Source organism: Pituophis catenifer, unplaced genomic scaffold (assembly GCF_029215685.1).
Source record: "Pituophis catenifer annectens isolate HBS135680 unplaced genomic scaffold, rPitCat1.0.hap2 SCAF_10, whole genome shotgun sequence".
Taxonomy (NCBI): Eukaryota; Metazoa; Chordata; class Lepidosauria; order Squamata; family Colubridae; genus Pituophis; species Pituophis catenifer.
The window spans coordinates 3638517-3663766 of NW_027256890.1; the positions used below are offsets into that span (position 1 = coordinate 3638517).

General features: G+C 46.7%; 1 protein-coding gene across 1 annotated transcript in view; it reads right to left on the bottom strand.

The window, feature by feature from the left end:
* NCOR2 (nuclear receptor corepressor 2) overlaps positions 1-25250 on the bottom strand; it is a 170045-nt gene that overhangs the window by 116132 nt on the left and 28663 nt on the right. Inside the window, 8 exon segments of the mRNA XM_070951279.1 lie at positions 4497-4595; positions 5649-5703; positions 7771-7949; positions 10402-10495; positions 13077-13249; positions 16100-16166; positions 19292-19344; positions 25202-25211. Of these exon segments, the coding sequence (XP_070807380.1) occupies positions 4497-4595; positions 5649-5703; positions 7771-7949; positions 10402-10495; positions 13077-13249; positions 16100-16166; positions 19292-19344; positions 25202-25211 (730 nt within the window).

Here is a 25250-nt window from a genome sequence, read left to right on the forward strand (position 1 = left end):
ATCTTGGCTTGGTGCAAGTTTCCTCGTAGAAAGGCTGTTTCCAATTCATCCAGCCTCTACAGTCATCCAGAAAGTCTCTGCAAGCCATTGTCCTTCCGTTATTTTTAAACCACTAAATCGGGGGGTGGAGGAAACCAATAGAGGATCTTAGCTATAGCTTAAGGTGGAACTGTGGGTGCTCTCTGAGCTTGGTGATTTTCTGGCAGACGTCTCATGACCCAACTAGGTAACATAATCAGTGCTAGAAGGGAGTGGAGATTGGGAGGAGGAGGAGGAGGAGGAGGATTATTATTGTGGGGTCCTCGGTGCTCTCTGAGCTTGGTGCTTTTCTGGCAGACGTTTCATGACCACACTAGCTGACATCATCAGTGCTAGAAGGGAATGGGATTTTCAGAATAGAGAAGGAGAAGAGAGAAGGGAGGGAGGAGGAAGAGGAGGACTGTGGGGTCCTCGGTGCTCTCTGAGCTCGATGCTTTTCTGGCAGACTTTCATGACCACACTAGCTGACATCATCAGTGCTAGAAGGGAGCAGGGTTTGCGGAGTGGAGGAGGAGGACGACTGGGGGGTCCTCGGTGCTTTCTGAGCTTGGTGGCTTTCTTCCAGACATTTCATAACCCAACCAGGTCATAACTGTCAACCATTCCAGCGGGGACGGCAACCAATGGAAAATTGCACCAGCCACCCCACATACTGCCCAGAAAGCCTCGCCCTGCCTCCTGTTCTCATCGCCGGCTTGCTCTATTCATCCTGCCGCTTCTGGCACCGCCGACGTGGCCTCCATCTTCTTTTTTTTTTTTTTAATTGCAAAAGTTTTACAACTACATTTTCACCCCATTTCCCCCCCCATCCCCACCCCCCATCTTCTCAGTCACCGCCGGGACCGCCGCCACCTCTCAGGAAACAGCAGGTGTTCGGGCCTGAAGTGGCCGGCTCCACGCCTGCGCGGAGGCCCCATGCCTGCTCAATATCAAGAGAACCGCCCAGGCCGCCCAGGATTGATCAGGGTTTGCCCAGGTGTAATCAAGGCTTGATAGCCAGATCTCCACCCAGGAGTAATCAGGATTTGCTAGCCCAGATGGGGTCCAGCTAGGGATGTGAGGCGTTGCATGGCTGGGAGGGTGGAGCTAAAGGGGTAGAGTCGTGAGGTGGAGCGTGGCAGCTTTAAAAAGGTGGTGAGAGCACAGAGCAACTACTGTGTTTCCCCCAAAATAAGACATCCCCTGATAATAAGCCCAATCAGGCTTTTAAGCGCACGGCAATAAGGCCAAGCATTTATTTCAGGGTTCAAAAAAATATAAGACAGGGTCTTATTTTCGGGGAAACACAGTAGAGCTGACAATATTTCACTGAGACTGCACTGGGTGATTGTTGGAACGTGCCGGAGCGTGAAGGTAATGACATTGCAACAACCTTCACACCGTTGTCTGGAGTTTTCCCTTACCGCGCCGTTCCGGAACCTGACAGTAACATTATCAAGGGCTGATGATATTACCTAGTACGTATATCACTAGATATTATCTAGTGACCTAAATGTAACTGATGATGTAACCTAGTTGGGTCATGAAACGTCTGTAAGCTAACCTCGAAGCTCAGGGAGCACCAAGGACCCCAGTCCTCCTCCTCCTCCTCCTCCTCCTCCTCCTCCTCCTCCTCCTCCTCCTCCCTGGAAACCTCACTCCTTTCTAACATTGATGATGTAACCTAGTTGGGTCATGCAACGTCTGCAAGAAAACCGCCAAGCTCAGGGAGCACCAAGGACCCCACAGGCTTGAGGAGGGTGGGCCAATTCCTCCCACCCTCTTGAACTTATGATGAAGCCCACCTGCTCAAATGGTCTAATGATGCTTTCTGAGAAATGTCTGGGATGAACCTTTGGAGAGCAGGAGAGTTTTCCATAACTACGAGCCACCAAAAGGAGACAACTTGAGGATCCAATCATAAAGGGTAATTGAGAGATACAAAAATTCAGAGGCAAACAAAGTCTTCCCCCCCCCCAAAAAAAAAATCAGGAGAACAAAATCTCCAAATAATTAAAGTATCTGACGGATGCCCTAATTAAATCGAGCCAAGCTTCAAAAGAAATCCAGTTGTTTATTAGGAGCTTCATGTTGGCACGTTCCCAAGTGAAACCAGCTCTGACCCTATGTAATTTACGCTCCAATTATGACCCTGTTTCCCCCCTCCCCCCAAGGTGTGTCATCAATCACATTCTCCAACGGAGCACTCCCCTCAGGCCGCTGTGTGTAACCCTGGGAGACAGCCTTGAGAGAGATAAGTCTGGAATGTGCATCTGTCTTTGGCTGTCGTGCCATTTCATCGGTTTCCCATCCCCCTTGATTATGTCAACTCGAGAGCAGACCAGGGATGCTTTGCAAGTTGACATAAAGTTTTTTATTTTCTACTCAAAAACGGCAGTCCAACCGCCATCTCTGCTTGCAAGCCTCCCACCCACACAGACCACAAACGAGCATGAAAAGATCCTTTAAAAGCCACCTCAGCTCCTTTTCCAGGTAAAAGCAGAAACTATAAAGCCAGCGAGACGTTTCATCACCACTTGAAGAGCTTCCAAGTCTCCTCCGCGCGGTGAAACATTTTACAATATTTTCACCCGAAGCTCCAGTTTCTCCTAGCGTGCATTTTGCAAACTCAGGCTGTCCTCGACTTACAGCCGTTTGTTGAGTGACCGCTCGAAGCTACAACGGCACTCGAAAAACGGACCGATGACCGTTTTCCGTGCTTAGGGCCATTGCGGCACACACACACACACACACCCGCGGTCACGGGATCAAAATTCACACCCTCGGCAACTGGTTCGTATTTATGACGGTTGCAGTGTCCTGTGATCCCCTTTTGCAACGTTCTGACAATGGGGAAGCCAGACTCACTTAACAACCGCAGTCATACAAAGAGGTAGTATTCAGCCAGTTCAGACCGGTTTCGCCTGAACCGGTAGCAGAAATTGTGGGTGGGCCTGCCGACTCGCCCCGGCTCTATGCTGTCCTATTTAGGCACGTTTTTGAGCTCAGACACATGTGCGGAAGGGGCGCATGAGAATAAAGAGAATGCGCGGAATGCCAGGTGCACGCACGGAAGGCAGGCATTATGCTACTACGTGCAAACTAGTAGTAGCATAATATAAAACCCACCTCTGGCCATATACTGAACAACTGTGGCCAGAAAGGACATAAAACAGGTCAAAACTCGTTTAACAAATATTCTCACTTAGCAACGTGTATTTTGGGCTCAATTGTGGTCATAAGTCAAGGACTACCTGTATTACAGGGGTCTATCTCTTCCCCCACCCCACCCCCGCTAATTCCTGGTTTTTCTTCTCCAAGCAAGGCTACAATCTCTCGCTTAAGTCTCGTTGCTGTCTTACGTCCAAATGGCTAAAAGTGAACTAGCAAAGTTTGGCACCCTAACAAACATCTCAGACTAAATAAACCAGCTCTGGAGCTCCGAAAATAACAAGGCAGTTCCAGGAATAAACAGGAAGAATCACAAATCTGGATTCCCCGGCTGTTTTTTCTGCTAAACAGGGATTTCCCCTTAATATTGATTTTTTTAACACTCAACAAATTCATCCTCCGCCATGTTAAACAAATGCACCGGAGGTATCATTCAGTCATGTCCAGAAGGGAATTTTTCCGTCTTTTTTTTAAAAACTGCAGAACTCCTGATCAATAGTAAACGAGGTTGTCCTGAAGGCTGTAGTGGGGGGGGGGGGGCTCTGCGGGAGCCAAAACTTTGACCAAAATTTAGTTTCTTCAAGAATAATGGAGGTTTGTGGAGTTCTACAGAGCGCACACGGAAAAATCTTGATTTAGAGGTTTGATCTCTGGAGAAAACAGGCCAAATCAGTGGCAAAACATTTATTGTGGATTCTTAAAGGAGGACTGAGAAAGGTTTGGGGCACCACTGATGAAAAGATCTCACAGACCAAAGTGGAGAGGACAAGGGAAGGAAAGGGATAGAATAGGAATAGGAATAGGAATGGGAATGGGAATGGGAATGGGAATGGGAAGGGAAGGGAAGGGAAGGGAAGGGAATAGAATAGAATGGAATGGAATGGAATGGAATGGAATGGAATGGAATGGAATGGAATGGAGCTTGGAGGTCTTCCATTCCAGCCCCATGCTCAAGCAGGAGACGGAGACCCCATACTATTTCAGATCAGTAACTGTCCCGTCTTTTCTTAAATTCCTCCAGTAATGAAGCACCCACAACTTCTGGTGGCAAGCTGTTCCACTGGCTAACTGTCCTCACTGTTAGGAAGTTTCTCCTTAATTCCAGACTGCTTCTCTCTTCGATTAGTTTCCAATCATTCTTTCCTGCCCTGCCCTCCGGTGCTTTGGAGAATAATTTGATTCCCTGGTCTTTGTGGCAGTCTCTCTAGAACCCTAGAACCAAGGCCTAGTACAGCCCTACAAGATGTTGCTGCTTGATCTCACCGAGTCCTTAAGACGCTTTCCATCTTCCCGCTGGGTTTCCTTACCTGGTTCTTCCCTCGCCTGCGGTAATTCCTTCTCACTAAGTTCTTGTAGTTCTCGTTCTTCTTCGTCAAATAGTAGTAGAGGACACAATCCGCCACTGTCTAGAAAAAGAAAAACAACAGAGACACACGTTGGTGATACTTGGTAACAGAGTTGTGGGAGGGAAGCAGATTTTGGATAATATAATATGGACACTGGTGGGATTCAAATAATTTAACAACCGGTTCTCTGCCCTAATGACTGGCTGGGTGGGCATGGCCAGGGTGTGTGACAGGCAGCTCTCGGCCTCCTGCACCCCCTGGGAGCAAAAACTGGTCACACGGGGGGATGAGCCCCCCCCCCCCCGTTTTGAGCCTAGGCGGCCTCCCTGCAGCCTCCTGAGAGCGAAAACGGGCCACAGGGGGGGCACTGCCCTCCCCTCGTCCCATTTTGGGCCTAGGAGACCTCCCTGAAGCCTCCTGGAAGTGAAAACAGGCCACGGGTGGGAGCCGCACACCCCCCCCCCCCGTGCCCCATTTTGGGCTTAGTAGGTCTTGCTGCAGCCTCCTGAGAGCGAAAACAGGCCACAGGGGGAGCACTGCCCCCGCGCCCCATTTTTGGCCTAGGAGGCCTCCCTGAAGCCTCCTGGAAGTGAAAACAGGCCGCAGGGGGCGCCGCACCCCCTCCCGCGCACCGTTTTGGGCCTAGTAGGCCTCCCTGCACTTGCCTGGGAGCCAAAATGGGGCCCGTGGGAACTCCTGGAAGGGGCGGGGCCAGCCAGCAATTTAACTACCAGTTTGCCCGAACCGACTGAATCCCATCACTGAATATGGACCTTCTGATGCCACTTTGGTGTGTTTGTTCCTTTTCAAAGCACCACAACCCACAAGAGGATTGGCAACCAAGATGGCCGACTCTTAGAAGAGGGGTGGATGGCTTTCCTCAGTGGTTCCTTGGAAATAGCTGTCCCGGGCAAGGTTTATGGTTTTGGCAGGGGACCTTGGGAAGAAATGCCTCCTTGAAGTTTGCAGTTGGGTTACTATTTTGATAAGTGCAACTTGGGGAGGCCACCAAGAAGGCCCCAACAGTTTCTTCACAGAAGGTCCAGCTTGTAGGATGAGCGTGCCTTGATAAAAGGGAGTTGTGAGAAAGGATTAAAAGAAATGTCTACTTACTTTTCTGTCCAGGAAAGAGGCGATAAGACCAAAATTCTTTGGATGTTGCATGAACCTGCAAGAAGAACCAAAGGAACGATTAAGAAACTGACCATGAAGATAACTTGGTTGGAGCAACCAACCATTGCTTCGTTCGACATAACCATCAGAAGCAAGAGCTGGGGAGTGATGCGGTGGCCTAGAGGTGGAGCTCTCGCCTCACAATCAGGAGGCTGTGAGTTCGATCTTAGGTAGAGGCTGATATTTCTCTCTCTGGGCACAATGAGAATATATCTGCTGGACAAAACTCCGCACTGGCAACAGGAAGAGCATCCAGCCATTCAAACACTCTGCTAGCTCCATTCAGTTGTTCAGATTCCACCTCGCAAGGGATTTTGGGGTCGTTAAATGATGGTGATTGATCAGAAGCAAGAGCTGGGCTGGAATGATACCCAGCAGAGGGGGTCCTACAGATACTCTATGCAGGTTGTCCTCGACTTATGACCATAATGGAAGCCAGAATTTCCACTGTAATGATGCTTGCAGTTTAGAGTCACCCATATGACTGGACCTGATTTTTACAAGTTCTTTTTTATGGTGGTCATTAAGTGAATGCTATGGTCACTAAGTGAAAATAGTGGTCATTAAGTGAAACCATGAATTTCTATGGGTGTTTTTCTGTCCGAAACCAGCGAAAAGCTAAAAAAACGGCAAAAAACCTGTTCTAAATTGCAGTTATGGGACCGTGGATTGCTGTAAGTGGTCATAATGGTTAGGGGGTCATGTGACCATGTGGGGAGCTGTTCGAACTCCAGAACTGGGTCGCAAGTAGCTTTTGGCAGGTCCATTGTAACTTTCAATGGTTGCTAAGTGAGGACTACCGGTATTCTACAGATACAATTGTGGTATGTTATGACCACAATTGAGCCTAAAATTCCCGCCGTTAAGTGAGACATTCCTTAAATGAGTTTTGCCCCATTTTACGACCTTTCTTGCCACGGTTATTAAGGGAATCACTGCGGTGGATAAGTTAGTAACCCGGTTAAGTGAATCTGGCTTCCCCCTTGATTTTGCTTGTTGGGAGGCTGCAAAAGGGGATCGCATGACTCCCATGACACAGAAACCGTCATAAGTATGAACCAGTTGCCAGGCACCTGAATTTCGATTGCGCAATCATGGGGACGCTACAAAGGTCGTAACTGTGAAAAACGGCCCTAAATCACTTTCTTCAACACCGTTGTAACTTGGAACAGTCACTAAATGATCTGTTGTAAATTGAGGAGTACCTGTATAATCACCCCAATCAGAGATGAAAAGCTCCACTCAGAGCTAGGGTGTAGGGTCTCCTGCTTGGGCAGGGGGTTGGACTAGATAATCTACTACAAGATCCCTTCCAAATCTGTTAATCTGATGACTTCCAAACTAGGAAGGGATGTGTTGTGGCCCGTATGCGGCCTGTGCGGCTGGTGGCTGATTCTGACAGCGAGGAGGCTGGTGTGGTGTTGCACCAGAAGCCTGTGCAGCTGGCACTCGAGTCAGACAATGAGGAGGCTGGAGAAGATGTGGTGCCAGAGGCAGGGATTCAGCCAGGGCCTTCAGAAGCTCCAGAAGCTCCCTTAAGTGAAGAGGACGAAGAGGAGGAGCCTCTTCTCGATGCACGGGCGCGCAGAGCTGCCAAAAGGCAGGAGTGGCTCCTCAGTAGGAGGTCTCCTCGAGAGTAAGGCTTGGGGCTAATTGGCCCCTCCCTTAGCCTATTTAAGGAAGAACGCCGACTGAAGCAATTTGCAGGGAACAACTTCGTTCACTCTCCTTCGTGCCTTGATCTTAGTTCTTTGCAAATTGCTTCTGGGCTTTCTGCCAATCATAGTAAGATTAAGATTATTTATTCTTTGGATTTTTGTAGGCTGTTAAGGAAGTTAATTAACAGCCTTTGTTTGGAAAAAAAAAAACCTTATCTAATTTAGTAAACTATTGTTTGTATAGACTTTGTGTGTTCTGCGTTCTTTGGGGTCTGTAGCTGGGGCAGAACAGGATGTGAGGTTGCCCACAGATGTCTCCCCAACTCCTCCTCGGAGTGAAGACCTCCCCCCCTCCCCCTTAGCCTGCCTCCTCAAGGACCACCGAGGCATTGCGCTCCACTCACTTCTCTCGGAAGGTCTCCTTCTCCTGCTCACTCCACATATTCATCACTTGCCGGTCTTTGTAGACCTTCATGGGGTCGTCCATCAACCCGTTCATGTTGATGAACTTGATGCGTTGCTGCTCCGCGTCGTACAGCATCGGCGGGATGACGGCAAGCTGGCGCATCTGTTTCTCCAGATTCTGGCAGGGAAGAGAGGAAAGGGCCTTGGGAGGAAGCAGACCACTGGGGGAACAACCCGAGACTTTGACAAGAGGACAAATTGGGCAATGAGGTCTCTGGGATTGCAAGGAGGTGGACTTTCGTCCATCTGCTTTTAAGTCTCACCCAGGGATGGGCTGCTGGGGGTGCGCAGGGATTCGGGAGAACCTCTCGCTAAAATTCTTTGCAGTTCAGAGAACCCCCAAATCCCACTATTGGCTGGCCCACCCCACCCCGCCCCTCCCAGGAGTCCCCACACAGCCCATTTTGGATGCAGGTAAATGCAGGGCGCGCGTGGAGGCTTGGGAAGGGCAAAAAATGGGCCTACCGAAGTTTGGGGAGGCCTCCAGAGGGCCTCTGGAGCCTGGGGAGGCCATTTTTGCCCTCCCGGAAGCTCAAGGAAAGCCTCCGGAAGCCAGGGAAGGCAACCCTTCCCCCTTCCGTGGTGCAGGAGGCCGACTAGACCACACCCACCATGGCCATGTCCACCCAGCAACCCGGCAGAGAACTAAATTTTTTGCTAAAATTTTTGAAGCCTCCCCTGGTCTTATCCCACCTTTCGAGTAATTTCCGTTGCAAATTTCCTCCCAACCCCAAAACAGAGCCTGAGAGTTTAAGCCCAGCTTAAAAAATAAATCAATCAGGCTTATTTCATAAACCCATGAGATCCTGCTGGGACCGATGAAGAATGAAGGGTTAAATTAATGCTAAATTTCTGTTGATGATGTTGGTTTCACGGAGTACGATACAGAAATGCTGGAAAGCCAATATATGATTCTCATGACGTCTATGTGGAACCTCCATGGTCAGAGGTAGACTATCCCAGAATATGATTTTCTGGAGGGGACAAACAATGGGAGAACAGCTGCAGTCTTCAGTCCAAGCTTGTGAGCTTCTCAAAGGTGTCATTTTAGGAAGTCCAGAGCTGGATGAGAAGGTTCTTGGACATAACCCAGCTTCTTTGTTTATGTTAGCTACGTACTTGAGACTTTCAAGGAGAGACATGGTGGAGGGTCTCCTTGCTTGGCTGGGGGGTTGGACTAAATGACCTACAAAGTCCCTTCCAACTCTGTTAATCTGTAAAGATGCAAGAGTGATGGGAATCTCCAGATACTGAGGAAATCCACCTCGGAGAACTGAGAACTGTGGCAAAGGAGAGGACCACAGAGCTTATTTCCTGCTGGTGGACTTCTTGGAAACATCTGGCTGCCCATGAAAGAACAAAGGTGGGTTGGATTTGACAGACTTTTGGCTTCATCCAGCCAAATATTGATTATGCCAACAAGCAGTATTGAAACAGGAAACGTTGGAGAACGTAGCTGCACCTGAGTTTTCCCTAGGTCGGGAGAATCCATCTGGCTTCAGGCCTCCCTCTTACAAAGGCCAACTGGCAAAGGAATGGGGAGGTTTTCCAAAAAATTAAATCAGAGGGTTGATGCCCATTGAATGCTCCTAGTTGGTGGCTAGTGGTGAGCCATGGTGGCGCAGTGGTTAGAGTGCGGTAGTGCAGGCTACTTCTGCTGACTGCCAGCTGCCTGCAATTTTGCAATTCGAATCTCACCAGGCTCAAGGTTGACTCAGCCTTCCATCCTTCCTTCCTTTCATAACTGCCCACTGCCAGGAGTTCAATCCTGACTGGCTCAACGTTGACTCAGCCTTCCCTCCTTCCAAGGTGGGTAAAATGAGGACCCAGATTGTTGGGGGCAAGAAGCTGCCTCTGTAAACCGCTTAGAGAGGGATGTTAAGCACTGTGAAGCGGTATATAAATCTAAGTGCTATTGCCCTTTCTTCCTTTCTTCCTTCCTTCCTTCCTTCCTTCGTGTGCTCTGCTTAGACTGCAATATTGCAGGCTAACTCTGCCGACTGCCAGCAGTTCGATTCTAACCAGCTCAAACTTAATTCAGCCTTTCATTCAACCTGCAATTTTGCAATTCGAATCTCACCAGGCTCAAGGTTGACTCAGCCTTCCATCCTTCCTTCCTTTCATAACTCTGCCCACTGCCAGGAGTTCAATCCTGACTGGCTCAAGGTTGACTCAGCCTTCCCTCATTCCGAGGTGGGTAAAATGAGGACCCAGATTGTTGGGGGCCAGAGGCTGACTCTGTAAAACCGCTTAGAGAGGGCTCTAAAAGCAGTATGAAGCGGTATATAAGTCTAAGTGCTGGTGCTAATAAGGTCTCCAAAGCAGGAGAGAAGAGCACCCAAAGGACAGTGCAGGAGAAGCTCTTGGTCCAACCCATCCAAGAGATCAGCTTCCCTCAGCACCAGGCAGGATCAGCGGGGCTGAAGTTAATGCAATTGTGACAACAGCCTGAACCACCAGTTCCTGTCTCCAGATCTGTGGCGGAATCAACTCTTCCCCAGTGGAAGAGAGGGAGGAGAGATGAGAAGGAGAGGACTTCAACCACAGGAGAACGGCCAACCCAGCCTCACCTCTTGTTCCGAGAGCCCGTCAATAATCTCCGACACTTCGTGCTCGCTGCGCGCTGCCGACATGGAGAATCCGCTGCCTCTTTGTCCTCCCCTGCTGAGAAACAGCAGAGAAAAATGCTGAAAGAGGGACCGTTTCTTCCTCGCCGGCCATGGCCTCCAAATGACAACCGCCGGGGCCAAGAAAGAGGAAGAGAGATCAGTGCTGGGAAAGGCAAGAGGGTGGAGGGGGAAAGTAGACCAGGAGGAGGAGGAGGAGGAGGTGTGGGAGCAGGACCCAATGAGTCAAAGGCGGACCTTCTAGGGATTCAGTTTGATCGGCACTGCCAAGGAAAGGTTTAGCTGAGCATGACTGTGCCCCGAGTGTTTTGATCTTCGTTGGCACCACGCGTGTTTCGATGGGCCGCTGATTCTCTTGAGAAGCTACACACTCCCAAAAAAATGTTACTGGGAGGGTATCCCAAAGGTGCTTTTTTTATCAAGAGGCAACTGGACTTTCTGGTTTTTCTCTGAAGACGTTTCGCTTCTCCTCCAAGAAGCTTCTTCAGCTCTGACTGGATAGTGGGGAAGGGAAGGATTTCAATGGAAGGCTCTTTCCATCCCCCACCATCCAGTCAGAGCTGGAGAAGCTTCTTGGATGAGAAACGAAACGTCTTCAAAAGGAAAAAAAGCAAGAAAGTCCAGCTGCCTCCTGAAAAAATAAGGACCTTTGGGACAACCATGACCTGGAGGACTGAGAATCTCTATAGACCAGTGATGGCAACCCTATGGCACGCGAGCCACAGGTGGCACGTGGAGACATATCGTTGGGCACGCGAGCATTGCCCTAGCTCAACTCCGGTGATTTTCGGGCGTTCCAGGCCCACTGGAAGTCGGGAAACAGGCTGTTTCTGGCCTCCGGAGGGCCTCCGGGGGATGGGGGTGAGGAAGGCCCGTTTTTTGCTCTCCCCAGGCTCCAGAGGCTTTCTAGGAGCCTGGGGAGGGTGAAAATAGCCTTACCCACCCTGCCGGAGAGCCCTCCAAAAGCTGGAAACAGCCTGTTTACCAACTTCTGGAAGTTGGGAAACGAGCCGTTTCCAGCCTCTGGAGGGTCTCCGGGGAAGGGAGGCTGTTTTTGCCCTCCCCAGGCTCCTAGAAAGGCTCTGGAGCCTCGGGAGGGCGAAAAACAGGCCAACCGGGCCCACCATGCCATTGCGTGCCAAAAGCGGGGGAACCGTGGGGGGAGGTGTTGCACATGCATGTCCAGGGCACATTGAATTATGGGTGTGGGCACGCACACGCATGACTCCCCCCTCCCCCGTGCGACCCCTGCTTTTGGCACACGACGGCAGAAAGGTTAGCCATCACTGCCATAGTCAGTTACTGGGAGGGGGCTCCTGTTTGAAGAAATGAGTGAATGACGACGAGACCCTCGCCTGACGGAACTCCAACTCAACTCCAATGCAAGCCAACCCATTAACCTGCGTTTCAGAGAGCCACTTCCCTGGGCATGTATTTATCAATTCTAAATGCATTAAAAACAGCAATTTGACAGCAACATCTGGGAGGGGAGCTTTGTGATTTATGTCACGGTCCTTTGCAAAGTCAACTGAGATGCTGTTGTGGCTCCGTTACCTGAGCCTGTGTTATCGGAGGGAGAAAGCTCTGAACATGAAGGAGAGGAGTTGTCCAGGCCTCCCTCTCCAGGATCTTCCTCTCTGGCAATGCCTCAGGTGTCTCCCGAAGGAGAAGAGATTGGCCAGGAGCCAGGTATCTCCTCGCAGTCGGACAGTGACGGAGATAAGTCTTGGCTGGATCCACGCCAGCGTCGGAGAGACAGGCGCGCTCAGCAGAAGAGGAGGCGTGCCAGAGATTAGGCTGAGTCACTGGACCACACCCCACAGGGGATAAAAGGGGGTGAGGTGGCCATTCAGACTCTGTGAAGGACAAAACTAAACTACTAGCGAGTCACATTGTATCTTTGAAACAACGTTATCTGCCTTGGATTTAATACGGACTGGACTTGACAATTCTTGAACTGTGTGTATCTTGTTTGGGTTTATCTGTCGGAGGAACAACCCCTCCCTCTATGAGTAAAGTTCTTGGCAAGCAGCTACTGGGTTGTTGCCAATTCTCTTATCGGAAGAATTTGTCGTCTGCCAGTTTTATTTAACCCCTGACTATCTGTTTGTGTGCGTGTGTGAGACGGGGACAGAACAGATGATTTGAGATGGTCCTACCCTGTTTCCCTGAAAATAAGACCTCCCCCGATAATAAGCCCAATCGGGCTTTTAAGCGCATGCGTTAAAATAAGCCTCCCCCCCCCGTAAATAAGCCCTCCCCGAAAATATTTAAACGCGGAGCTGGAAATCAGGTAAGATGGCAAGAGGAGCCCCATCTTGCTCCATGCACCCCAAAATAATAAGACCTCCCCGAAAATTAGGCCAAGCGCTTATTTTGGGGTTCAAAAAAATATAAGACAGGGTCTTATTTTCGGGGAAACACGGCATCTTCTCGCTTCAAAGCTCCTAGCGGGAAGAAGAGAGGGTCGTGAACAAGATTGGGGTGGAGGGCTGGATTTTGGTCCCAGGGAAGGACCAAAGGTTTCCTGTAGGGAAGGCGGAAACGATCTCTGGGATCTAAATCTCCTGGCCACCACTTGTCCTACCTCAGAGACCATAAATGGAGCACCGGCTGACCTTTGCATCCGTTCCTGAAGTTCTCTCTGCTTTCTGATCTCGGGGAACTGTTTCTCATAATATTCGCGGACTCTGCTCTCTTTAGCTCTGCGCCGCGGGTTATTCTCGATGCGTTCCACTTTCTTCTCCCAAGCTTCCATCAGCTGGTCATACCGCTGGCAGAACTTCTGCTCCTGAAGAAAGAGACAGGGAAAGCAGAAGCAGAGAAGTCATAAAAGGGGGGTTCCCACACCCCAAATCCATTTTGAACCTGGTTATCTAGGGGTTTTCAGGTCCAATTTACTTTTTCCTTTAATTTTCAGGTCCTTTAGCTTAGTTTACTTTATTGTCATTACACCTCGTACAACAAAATTAAGTGCCATTCTCAGTGTACATTATACATAAAAAAATAAAACAAAAACAAACATCCTTCACATTCTGTACAATTGAATTAAAAACCCCTGATATTGCATTAATATTGTACTATACAGTAGAATTCGGTATAGTTACTGCTCTGGGATAGAAGCTGTTTTTCAGCCGATTTGTCCTTGTTTTTATTGTCCGGTACCGTCTGCCAGATGGTAATAATTCAAAAAAAAAAAAAAAAAAAGGGTGCCCAGGATGAGATGGATCTTTAAGAACGTTTTGAACTTTCTTAAGGCAGCGGGGGCTATAAAGCCCTTCCAAAGAGGGGAGAGGGCAACCAATGATCCTCTGGGCAATGACGTTAATCCTCTGCCACTGCTACTGTGCAACTGACAAAAACTGTGCAGTAAATTAAAATACTCTCTATGATGCGGCAGTAGAAGGTCACCGGCAGTTTTCCATTCAGTTGTTGTTTCCTGAGAAGTCTCAGGTCGTATAAGCTCTGCTGGGCCCTTTTGACCAGGGCTGCAATGTGAGCCCCCCCAGGTCAGGTCCTCTTTTAGGATAACACCCAGAAACTTAAAACTGGCCACTTGCTCCACCCGGTCTCCATTGATAACCAAGGCCTGAAACACCTGGCGGAGAACCACAAACTGAATCCATTCAACCTGCATCCTCACCCTTTGATCTCGGTGGGGGAGGGGGGGGAGCGTATTGTCCGAACGCAGCTACTGCAGACTGGCAACCACTGTGGATGGTTTGGCATGAACCTGGCCCCATTATGATTTCATCAATAAATCATGGTTTTTAGGGATGGATTGAGTTCCACGAGAATCAAGAATTCTGCATAAGCCGGCTGAGACACTTCTCACTTCCTTTTTGCAAGAAGCAAGATTTCCCTTGGCGTGCAACCAAGACTGGAAAACCGATAGCCAATGAAACGATCGGTTTTCCACTCTTAAAAAAAAAACAAGGCCATTGAAATTCACACAAGACAAAAAAGGGCGCCCACACCAAGGAAAGCAAAAGCAAGGAAGATCAATTTATGGAGCGGTGCCATTTGCTTTAACCATTCTTCGGTTCACGTCCTCAGTTAAATAAATAAAGAACTGCAACCTGAAGGGGACAGGAAGGGAGGCTTTTCTAGAAATGTGTCTCCAAAACTCAAGATGTGTCTACTTCGAAATGGAAGCCCGAAGGATTAAAAGCATTAAACGCAGCGTGGTTGACTTAAAAGAGACAACCCTACCCTGATGAAAGAGACTTTAGGAGACCAAAAGAGAAGGGTTTGAGAAAATGTAAGACGTCATCTAAGGAAGGGCATTTACAGGATAGAGAATGACAGAGTTGGAAGGGACCTTGGAGGTCTTCTAGTCCAACCCCCTACTCAAACGGAGACCTTATACCAGTGATGGCTAACCTTTTTGCCGTCGCATGCCAAAAGCGGGGGTCGCATGGGGGGGTCACGTGCTTGCATGTCCACACCCATAGTTCAATGTGCCCCGCCCCACCACACATGCGACCCCCCCCCACTGCACTCCCCCTGCTTTTGGCATGTGATGGCACAGTGGGCCCATTCCTCACCCTCCCCAGGTTCCAGAGGCTTTCTAGGAGCCTGGGGAGGGCAAAAACGGCCTTCCCCAACTCCCCGGAGGCCGGAAATGGCCTGTTTCCTGACTTCCGGTGGGCCCAGAAGGCCCGAAAACCAGCTGGCCAGCGCGCGCATGCATGCTGGAAATCAGCTAGGGCAATCCTCACGTGCCACTGATATGGCTCCGCATGCCACAGGTTCGCCATCACGGCCTTATACTATTCTGGGCAAATGGTTGTCCAATCTCTTCTTAAAAAACCTCCAGCACCCACAAACTTCTGGAGGCAAGCCGTTCCACTGATTAAGGGTTCTCATTGTCAGGAAAATTTTCCTCAATTCTAGGTTGGATGTCTCCTTGATTAGTTTCCATCCAATACTTCTTGTCCAGAATAGAATACAGAATACAGAATAAAAGAGTTGGAAGGACATGACAGCAGTCTTCCAGTATTTGAGGGGCTGCCTCAGAGAGGAGGGGGTCAAGCTATTCTCCAAAGCACCCAAAGGCCAGACAAGGACTAATGGATGGAAACTGAACAAGGAGAGATTCAACCTGGAAATAAGGAGGGATTTTCTGATAGAGAGAACAATTAACCTATGGAACAGAAGTTGCCTTCGGAAGTTGTGGGAGCTTCATCACTGGAAGCTTTCAAGAAGAGACTGGACTGCCATCTGTCAGAAATGGTGTAGGGTCTGCTTGGGTGGGGGGTTGGACTAGATGACCTACAAGGTCCCTTCCAACTCTGTTAATCTGTAAATGACCTTGGAGGTCTTTTAACCCAACCCCCTGCTAAACTAGAAGACCCAATCCCACTTCAGACCAATGGTTGCCCAATCTTTTCTTAAACTTCCAGTGTTGGAGCATTCACAACTTCTGGAGGCAAGTCGTTCCACTGATTAATTGTCCTGACTGTCAGGAAATTTCTCCTTAATTCTAGGTTGGCTCTTACTCCTTGATAAGTTTCTATCCGTTACTCGTTGTCCTGCATCTCTGCCTCTGAACAGTTGCTGGCTTGCAGCCTGCCTGCAATCCAATAAAAATACCGAACCCGTTTGGGAGTTTCACAAAAGGAAAGCAAAAATTTCTCACCCACTGTTTACGAGCATGATTTCTCCTCTTGAAGTATAAAATCAGCTTCTTCCGCATTGCCTGGTTTCTGCAAAAGAGACGAAAACTACAGGTGGGACCAAGGGAGACCCACTTTTCCTCCACACCCCGAATTGCTAGCGGCAATGAAATGACAGCAGCAGCTGCAATGCACTCTCATGCCATCAAGTCTGGGCCTTTTATTTTGCTTTTATTTTTATTTATATTTCTCCGTTTTATTATTTTAACCTCAAGGCTGTGAGCATACCTACTCCTTTCTCCTCCTATTTTCCTGCAAGAGGGATTGGGCTGAGAGGGAGGGATTGGCCCAGAGTTACCCAGCTGTCTTTCATGCCTAAGGCAGGACTAGAACTCACTGTCTCCTGGTGATTGGTCCAAAGTAACCCAGCCAGCTTTCATGCCTAAGGCAGGACTAGAATTCACCTGGCTTTTGGGGAAGTCGCTGATAAACTCTGATTTGGCTCACGATACCCTGGGCTGTATTCACCCAACCAGTTTAGCTCGGCCACTTCCAATCTTGCAATTTCATTCAAACAATGCCCGCAAAGCTTCTTTTGTTGTCGTTTTCATAGATAACATTGTTTATGGTCCAATGTAAAGCCTGAACATGGCCAATTTGGGAACTAAGCCAAATGGGATGCCTGCAAACACAATTTTTACTATAGTTTTCCCTTGGCAGGAAAAGCAACATCTGTTTGCGATAGGGGGAAAAAAAACCCAACCAGCTACTTAGGCACCCTGGATTGAAAACAGCTGCATTTGTAAAAACAGGAACATCCCATTTGCTTTTTTTGAAAGAAAATAAATAAGATAAACCAGCTTCTTGAATCGAAAGGCAGACGCTAATCAGTTCTCAAAAGAAAACCGAGAAACTGAATTCCTCTTTGGCTGGAAAAAAAAAGGATTCAGGTGTAAAAAACCAAATTTAATTTCTAAGGCAGCATTCGGCAGGTGGCAGCTACCTTCTTTTCAGCACAAAATAGCCCTTAATAAGAAACACCAGCAGCCAACTTTACAAATAAAGGTAAAAAGCGGACCGGAAAAAAAACCTCTCTCTTTGTGTTCTGAGATGCAGAACAGTAACGGAATAAAGCTCGTATTGAAATTTAAGAGGCCAAATTGCTTTCAAAACCTCCTTTGCAGTGGTTAATTTAAAAAAAGAGAAAACCCTCCAATCGGCTCAGAATTAAATCCGATTTTTGCAGATGAATCCCATTCCTGTGGAAGCCAACTTCCCTTTTTCTAGATTTTATGATGGGATCAAAACACCACCACCTAAGGCTTAAACCCCTGGAAGGGGGATACTTGGGGCCTTTTCAAACTCACGACAATGCAGGATAAGTTTTAAATTCAAGAATCAGGATTCGTGGATCCATTTTTCTGGGAATGGAGGCAACTGGGAAAACCAAAACTTCTCTGAAGACAAAGAAAGGAAAAGCTGGGTGTGTTTAAGAGCAGCAGAAAGCATCTGGAACAGTGTTTCCTAACCTTGGCAATTTTAAGATGTGTGGACTTCAGCTCCCAGGATTCCCTAGCCAGGAGAATTCTGGGAGTTGAAGTCTACCTGTCTTAAAGCAAGCTGGTTAGGGAATTCTGGGAATTGAAGTCCACCTGTCTTAAAACATGCTGGCTGGGGAATTCTGGGAGTTGAAGTCCACCTGTCTTAAAGCATGCTGGCTGGGGAATTTTAAGACAGGTGAAGTCCACCTGTCTTAAAGCAAGCTGGCTGGGGAATTCTGGAAATTGAAGTCCACCTGTCTTAAAGCATGCTGGCTGGGGAATTCTGGGAGTTGAAGTCCACCTGTTTTAAAGTTAATAAGGCTGAGAACCCCTGGTCATCAAACAGCCTTTAGAATTTGGGGGGAAAAATAAGGCCGCTGAATCTGACATTTTAAACTTTTGTGAAATCTTCCGACGAACTGCTCTGCATTTGGAAAGTCAGCAAAAAAATTCAGGGAGCAGTGCAGTGTCTGTCTTGCCTCCCCTCCCAAAAAAATCTTCTGGATGCTCTTTCATCTCGCCATCTTTTCCAAACCCTGCAGCTCCCTTTGCAAATCTCCTGGGAATGGCCCGTGAGAACCTCAAACGTGCAACAGAGTGCAGGGCTGTTTGTCCGTGCAAATGTGCAGCTCGTCTGAGACATAAGAAGCTGTTTGTGAAGAGGTTAAGCCGGGCCAGCTCCTGCAGGCATCACGTGCCTCGTTCCCAGGGGCAGAGCTGAAGCAAACACAGGTTTGGCTGTTGCAGCTGAGAAGCTAGAGAGAAAACACACACGCTTGGAGGAAGGAGGAGGCACGCCGTGTTTGCAAGCAGCCCTCGGGGAAAATCAGGCAGAGAATTGGCCTAGCTTCCTGGCAGCAAACACCTCTAGCAGGGGATGCCAGGCCAAGAGAAGGAAAATTAGAAGCTTTAAAGCCACAAGGTAGGGGGTTACAAAACTCAAGTTCCAGTCCACGGAGGAATACATGCCTTGTGTTTAAACACACAAAAAAGGACACACAGAGAGATAGATTAAATTACATTAGCGAGACAGACAGACAGACACAGACAGACAGAATATATAGAGAGTATAGAAAGATGGATGGATGGATGGATGGATATAAATATGTAGGTATAGAGATATAGATAGCTGGGTAGAAATAGATAAAGGGATGGATGAATGGATGGATGGATGGATAGATAGATAGATAGATAGATAGATAGATAGATAGATAGATAGATAGATAGATGATAGATAGGCAGATAGGCAGATATAGACAGAGAGAGAGAGAGAGAGAAATAGAGAGAGAGAGAAAGAGAGAGAGACAGACAGACAGAGAGAGAGAGATATAAATGGATAAACAGGCAGAAGTAGTGAGAGAGAAATAAAGGGATAAATGAATGTATATAGCTAGGAAGGTAGATATAGATAAATGGATATATGGATAGAAATAGAGAGATAAATGGATAGATGTATGGATAGTTATAGAGATAGCTATAGCTATAGATAAATGGATAGACAGACAGACGGATGGGTGGATAGTTATAGACAGACAAAGGGGAAGCAGTCAAAAAAAAAATCCAATTTTTGACACACTGAGCCACGGTGGCTTTAGTCTCCGCCCTGGCTGGACCTTTGAAAGCTAGAGGTCATGAAGGACCGAGATGGGAGATATTTTGCTTCTGGCTACTTACATTTTAATGTTTTCATGGTATTGCCTCGTGTCCGAAGGCTGGTTGTACAGGGGCTGAAAGAGACAAGACCATTTGAAACGTGAAAAGAGGGCAAGGGAAGAGCACGGGGGCATGCTGGAATTCAGAAGTTGATGGCTTGGAAGTCTCCAGGTTTAGAGGACCAGGAGTGACATCCTTGAGCCTCCAAATTTGGTCAACTATCCAAATAACATCATTGCCTTGATGGCACCCTTCTGCCTTTTTTCATTCTTACTTTTTCCCTCTGCCCTCGTCTTCCACTCTTAGGTCCTCCTTGACCAAAAAAGGGTTGAGCTAAGAAATTTCTTTCAACTGCTCCGAAATAAAAGATGGGTCACCCAACACCTCTACAAACCACAGCAGAACGTGATTAATTTGGAAGGACAAATGAAAGTTGTACACCTAGGAAGGCGCACCAACCAGCAGCAGCCTCCGGAAGCTCCCCAAAAGATCCCAGGATCAACTAAGGCTGAAAATGGAATCGATTATTGAAAATAAACGTAACCTTACAATCTCATTCTATTATTCCACCATTTGTACCACCTTTCCCATACTGCATTGAATTTTGAGTTCACATCATTATTAAGATCACTTGTTAATTTTGCCATTTCTGCGCATTCTAAGATTTTGTTTATTAGTATTATCTCTGGAGGAATTAATTTGTCCTTATTTTGCAAAAATTAACCTGGCCTCTGTTATAACATGTATTATAAGATGTATCTTATCTTATCTTTAGAAAGTCCATCTCCGATCATTCCTAATAAAAAGATTTCAGGGGATAGTTCTATTTCTTCTTCCACTATTTCTCGTAACCAGTTTCGTATTTTTGTCCAAAACTTTTTTGTCTCAGGGCAGGACCACCACATATGATAGAAGGTGCCAACCTCCTTTCCACACTGGGGAATATTTTTGCTAATCTAGCTGGCGCTAGATACGATCTATGGAAAATTTTGTAATGGTTCTCCCTATAGGTTGCTGATTTAGTCAGATTGTAGTTTCTGTTCCAGGCCTCCTCCCAGTCATTGAAATTTAACCTATAACCAATATTTTTTTCCCACATGTTTAGTTGGTTTCTGGCTATTCCTTCTGCCCTGTCCTCGCCTAGTAGCAAGTTGTAGAATTTTGCTAACATTTTCTTTTCAATCCCCAACATAATTTTGTCCAAATTGTTGTGCTTCGCCTCTATACCAAATTGGTCCCTATCTTTTTGATATCTTGAGCTTATCTGTAAGTAGCTCCACCAGTCTAAATTAAAGCCTTGATTTCTTAATGTTTCCCGAGATTTAAGGACTCCGTTATCATCCAATATGTCTTTATACGTGCCAAATTTTAAAATATCTTTTTTATTTGAGGCGGTCAGGGCCTCCATAATTGAAAGCCAAATGGTACCTTCACATAAAATCTTTGCCTAATTTCTTCCCATGTTTGAATAAGGGTCTCCCTTAATTTGTGTTTATGAAAATATGTTTTTTTTTGTTTGTTCTTTGAATCCCATAAATAGGTGTGCCAGCTGCCTGTAGATCGTGGCCTTCTAACATCAAGATTCTCTTGTTTTGTAATGTGACCCATTCTTTGATCCATACTAGTTTCAATAATGGTAGATTCGAATGTAATCGATATGTATATAATGTAAATATGTAATTACACGACACCTCAGATGTTAACAGAGATTTGATGTTTTTTAAAATTTTAAAATCAATAAAGTATATTTATAAAAAAAAAAGAAAAAGAAAAGAAAATGGAATCCAGCAGGGATAAAATGCTCTGAAGTCTGCTACCGGTTTGCTTCGCTACCGGTTCGTTTCGTGCACGTATGTGCGGTGCACACCAAATGTGCGTTTCACACGCATGTGCACCGCAGGCGCTAACATGCAGCGCTGAAAAAGAAGGATTAAGAAGCCTTTTCTGAGTCTGCAAAGGTAAGTAGAACAGCGAGGGGGGGGGACAGCTGTCCTGCTCAATTTAGATTAATATAAATTGTGCGGCACAGCTGATCATTGGAAATACAGATTCACCCAAATCTGTAGCATTTTTCACTACCGGTTCAGGTGAACTGGTCCGAACCATTAGCATTTCACCCCTGGAATCCAGACACTAAGGTGTGAGAACCAATTTTTATCTTGGAAGAAATGAAACTAAGATCAAAGGGCGAGAACACATCTTTCCTATATTCCGTTATCACAAGATCAATAAAACTGTTGAGTTGGAAAGGACCATTTAACTCATCTCCTCCAGCCTTCAGCAATCTTCAGGAAAATCCATTAAACCATCTTCCAGAGGTGGTTGTCCAAGCTGTTTTGAAAAGCCTCCAGAGATAAGCCACAACCTCAATACCGTGTTTCCCAAAAATAAGACCCAACTGGGAAATAAGCCCTAGCATAATTTTTTTCCCCAGGATGCTCGTAATATAAGCCCCACCCCAAAAAATAAGGCCCAGTTAAGATTGTCAGCCAGCCCGATGGACACATTTAGTACCGTATTTCCCCGAAAATAAGACCTAACCAGAAAATAAGCCCTAATGCGTCTTTTGGAGCAAAAAAATAATAAAAGACTCAGTCTTATTTCCGGAGAAATACGGTAAGTAGACCTTTCCAGTGCTAGATCCAGCAGAGCCCTGGTAGTGCAGCAGACTAAAGCATTGTTATTAACATCAGCTGCCTGTAATTACTGCAAGTTCAAATCTCACCAGGCTCAAGGTTGACTCAGCCTTCCATCCTTTCTAAGGTAGGTGAAATGAGGACCCAGATTGTGGGGGCAATAAGCTGACTTTGTATAAATATACAAAAGTATGAAGGCTATTGCTTAACGCACTGTAAGCCGCCCTAAGTCTCCGGAGAAGGGCGGCATATAAATCAAATTAAAAAAAAAATACAAATGTACTTTTCAAGTAGGCAGCTATTTGAAGTTACAACTGCCAAAACATTTTAGGAAGATATTTACGCGAGCCAGATTCGAACAGCTTGACCCAATGGTCAGATATGAGAGATTCCATTCTATACCCTACAATGAGAGTCTCTGCATTTGCAGAGTGGCAGAGGTAGAAGACCTGGCTCACATCTTATTTGACCGTTGCTTGTATAAGGGGTTGAGAGAGAGGTATCTTGGTTCATATACCAAACGAAGGACCCATTGGGATCCCCATATCAAAACAACTTACTTTATGTGTGGCCAGAACCTGAAAATAACATTTTAACATAGCACAGCACTTAAGCAAAATGGTTCGGTTGAGATCTGCATACATGGGACTGATTGGGGTAGATTGTAAGGGTGACACCAAAATATAATTTTAGGTCATTTTATTCTATTTTATATATTTATGTATCAAATTATATTGTATCTTATCCTATAACTATTATTTTTTACCCTACTTTTATTTTAAATTAAATTTTTATAGAAATAGAATAACAGAGTTGGAAGGGACCTTGGAGGTCTTCTAGTCCAACCCCCTGCTTAGGCAGGAAGCCCTACATCACTTCAGACAAATGGTTATCCAACATCTTCTTAAAAATTTCCAGTGTTAGAGCATTCACAACTTCTGGAGGCAAGTTGTTCCACTTATTAATTGTTCTAACTGTCAGGAAATTTCTCCTTAGTTCTAAGTTGCTTCTCTCCTTGATGAGTTTCCATCCATTGCTTCTTCTCCTGCCTTCAGGTGCTTTGGAGAAGAGCTTGACTCCCTCTTCTTTGGGGCAGCCCCTGAGATATTGGAACACTGCTATCATGTCTCCCCTAGTCCTTCTTTTCATTAAACTAGACATACCCAGTTCCTGCAACCGTTCTTCATATGTTTTAGCTTCCAGTCCCCTAATCATCTTTGTTGCTCTTCTCTGCACTCTTTCTAGAGTCTCCACATCTTTTTTACATCGTGGCGACCAAAACTGAATGCAATATTCCAAGTGTGACCTTACCAAGGCATTACAAAGTGGTATTAGCACTTCACGTGATAAATTGTTTGTATAAGATTTTATTGGTGATTATGTGTTTGCACCTTGTGCTTGGATATGGCCTATAGGCTAATCAATAAAGCTAACTGAAACTGGAGCAAAAATTAATATAAGACCCGGTCTTATTTCCGGGGAAATATGGTAAGTAGATCTTCTCAGTCCTAGATCCAGGCAGTTTCTCCCCATCTTTAAATGAAATTTAGGAAGCCACTACTTACACCTACTCTTTCTGATCTGTTTTGGTGGCTATAGAAAATAATTTCTACTCATTTTTTCCCTCTAGCCTCTCGTCAGGGACCGGAAAAAGGCTCTCATGTTTCCTACAAGCCTGCTTTTCTTCAGAACTGAACATCCCAAGTTCCTCTCCAGCCAACTTGGCTTTTTCTCCTTTGACCGTAAGACGAATTTCTACAGCTTCCTTCACCATTATTAACATTTAGACCAATTAATCATTCATTACAGTTATGACTCTTTGGGTTCTTTCCAGATGAGTCAGCCAGCCAAGGCACTCAAGAGCTGAGCCTTAACTCATGAGCTGGGAAGCTTCACGAAGGCTCCAATTCTACAGGGTCGGTCCCCGTCTTCTCCCCCCTGTCTGCTGTTCAAGTAAGGACATGCCAGAGATGGGGAAGTCACTCCCCACAAGTGCGAGGTGGGAAGGAGAGAAGGGATGGTTAAGAAGGAAGAGACACAGATGACTTCAACCAGACTGCAACTCTTAGGTCAACCATTCCTGACTGAGTCATTCAACCTCCAGCCTTTTCCTGTAGAAGGTCAGCAAGATAGGAAGGAGAATTTGAATGCTATCTTTTTCTTATGTGTTTTTTTTTTTAATCTAAAAGAAAATTTTAGGGAAAAAAAGGAAGAGAGAAATAAAGGCTGAGCACCAAAGAATCGAGGCTTTTGAACTTTGTGCTGGAGAAGACTCCTGCCATTCCCTTGGACTGCAAGGCGATCCAACCGATCAGTCCTGGAGGAGATCAACCCCTGACTTCTCTTTAGAAGGCCAGATTTTGAAGAGGAAACTCAAATACTTTGTCCACCTAATGAGAAGGAAGGACTCCCTGGAGAAGAGCCTCATGCTGGGAACGATTGAGGGCAAAAGAAAAAGGAGACGGCAGAGAACGAGGTGGCTGAATGGAGTCACTGAAGCAGTCTGTGCGACCTGAAATGGACTCCAGAGGATGGTAGAGGACAGGAAGGCCTGGAGGAACATGGTCCATGGGGTTACGATGGGTTGGACACAACTTTGCAACTAACAACAACAACATCTCAGTTCAGGCTCACTTCTAGAGAAGGAAGACCAGGCAACCTCCACCTTACCAGCTCCAACTGTTATGAAAAGGGGGCCACAGGCACTAAGCACATTTCTGTAGACTGGAGATCCTTTCTTGAAGACTCAGAGGTCTTCAAGAATACTGAAATTAAAACTAAAGACTATGATTAGATTGCTCTCTGTTGGGTGGAACATCTGGAGGAAATTTGGGACTGCAGCGATGATGAGCAGAGCCAACGAGCAACCATGGGACTCTGGAATGAATTTTTGTTGGTCTGGAAGGTCAAAATTGTCCTACAAGCTTCAAGAGGGGTCCCTCAGATTCCACCCTAAAAGATCTCCCAGGAGATCTGGAAGACCTGCTTGCTGATCAGAGATGATCAGCTCTCCAAATCTTGTATGCTGTGACTGTATGACCTACGGGTGTGTGGGACGGACGATGGGAGCTGTGATTTAATATATCTGGTGGGTACGAAGTGATGGTAGAAAATTCTGGTCTGTCAAGAGGGTTCCTCTAGTAATTGGCTTTTTCTCCTCCAACACTTGGTCACTCTAGAACCGTGATGGCGAACCTATGGCACGCGTGCCGCAGGTGGCACACAGAGCCATATCGGTGGGCATGCGAACTCAGCTGATTTTCGGGCTTTCTTGGCCCACCAGAAGTAGGGAAACAAGCTGTTTCCTGCCTCCAGAGGGCCAGGGTGGGTGGGGAAGGCCCATT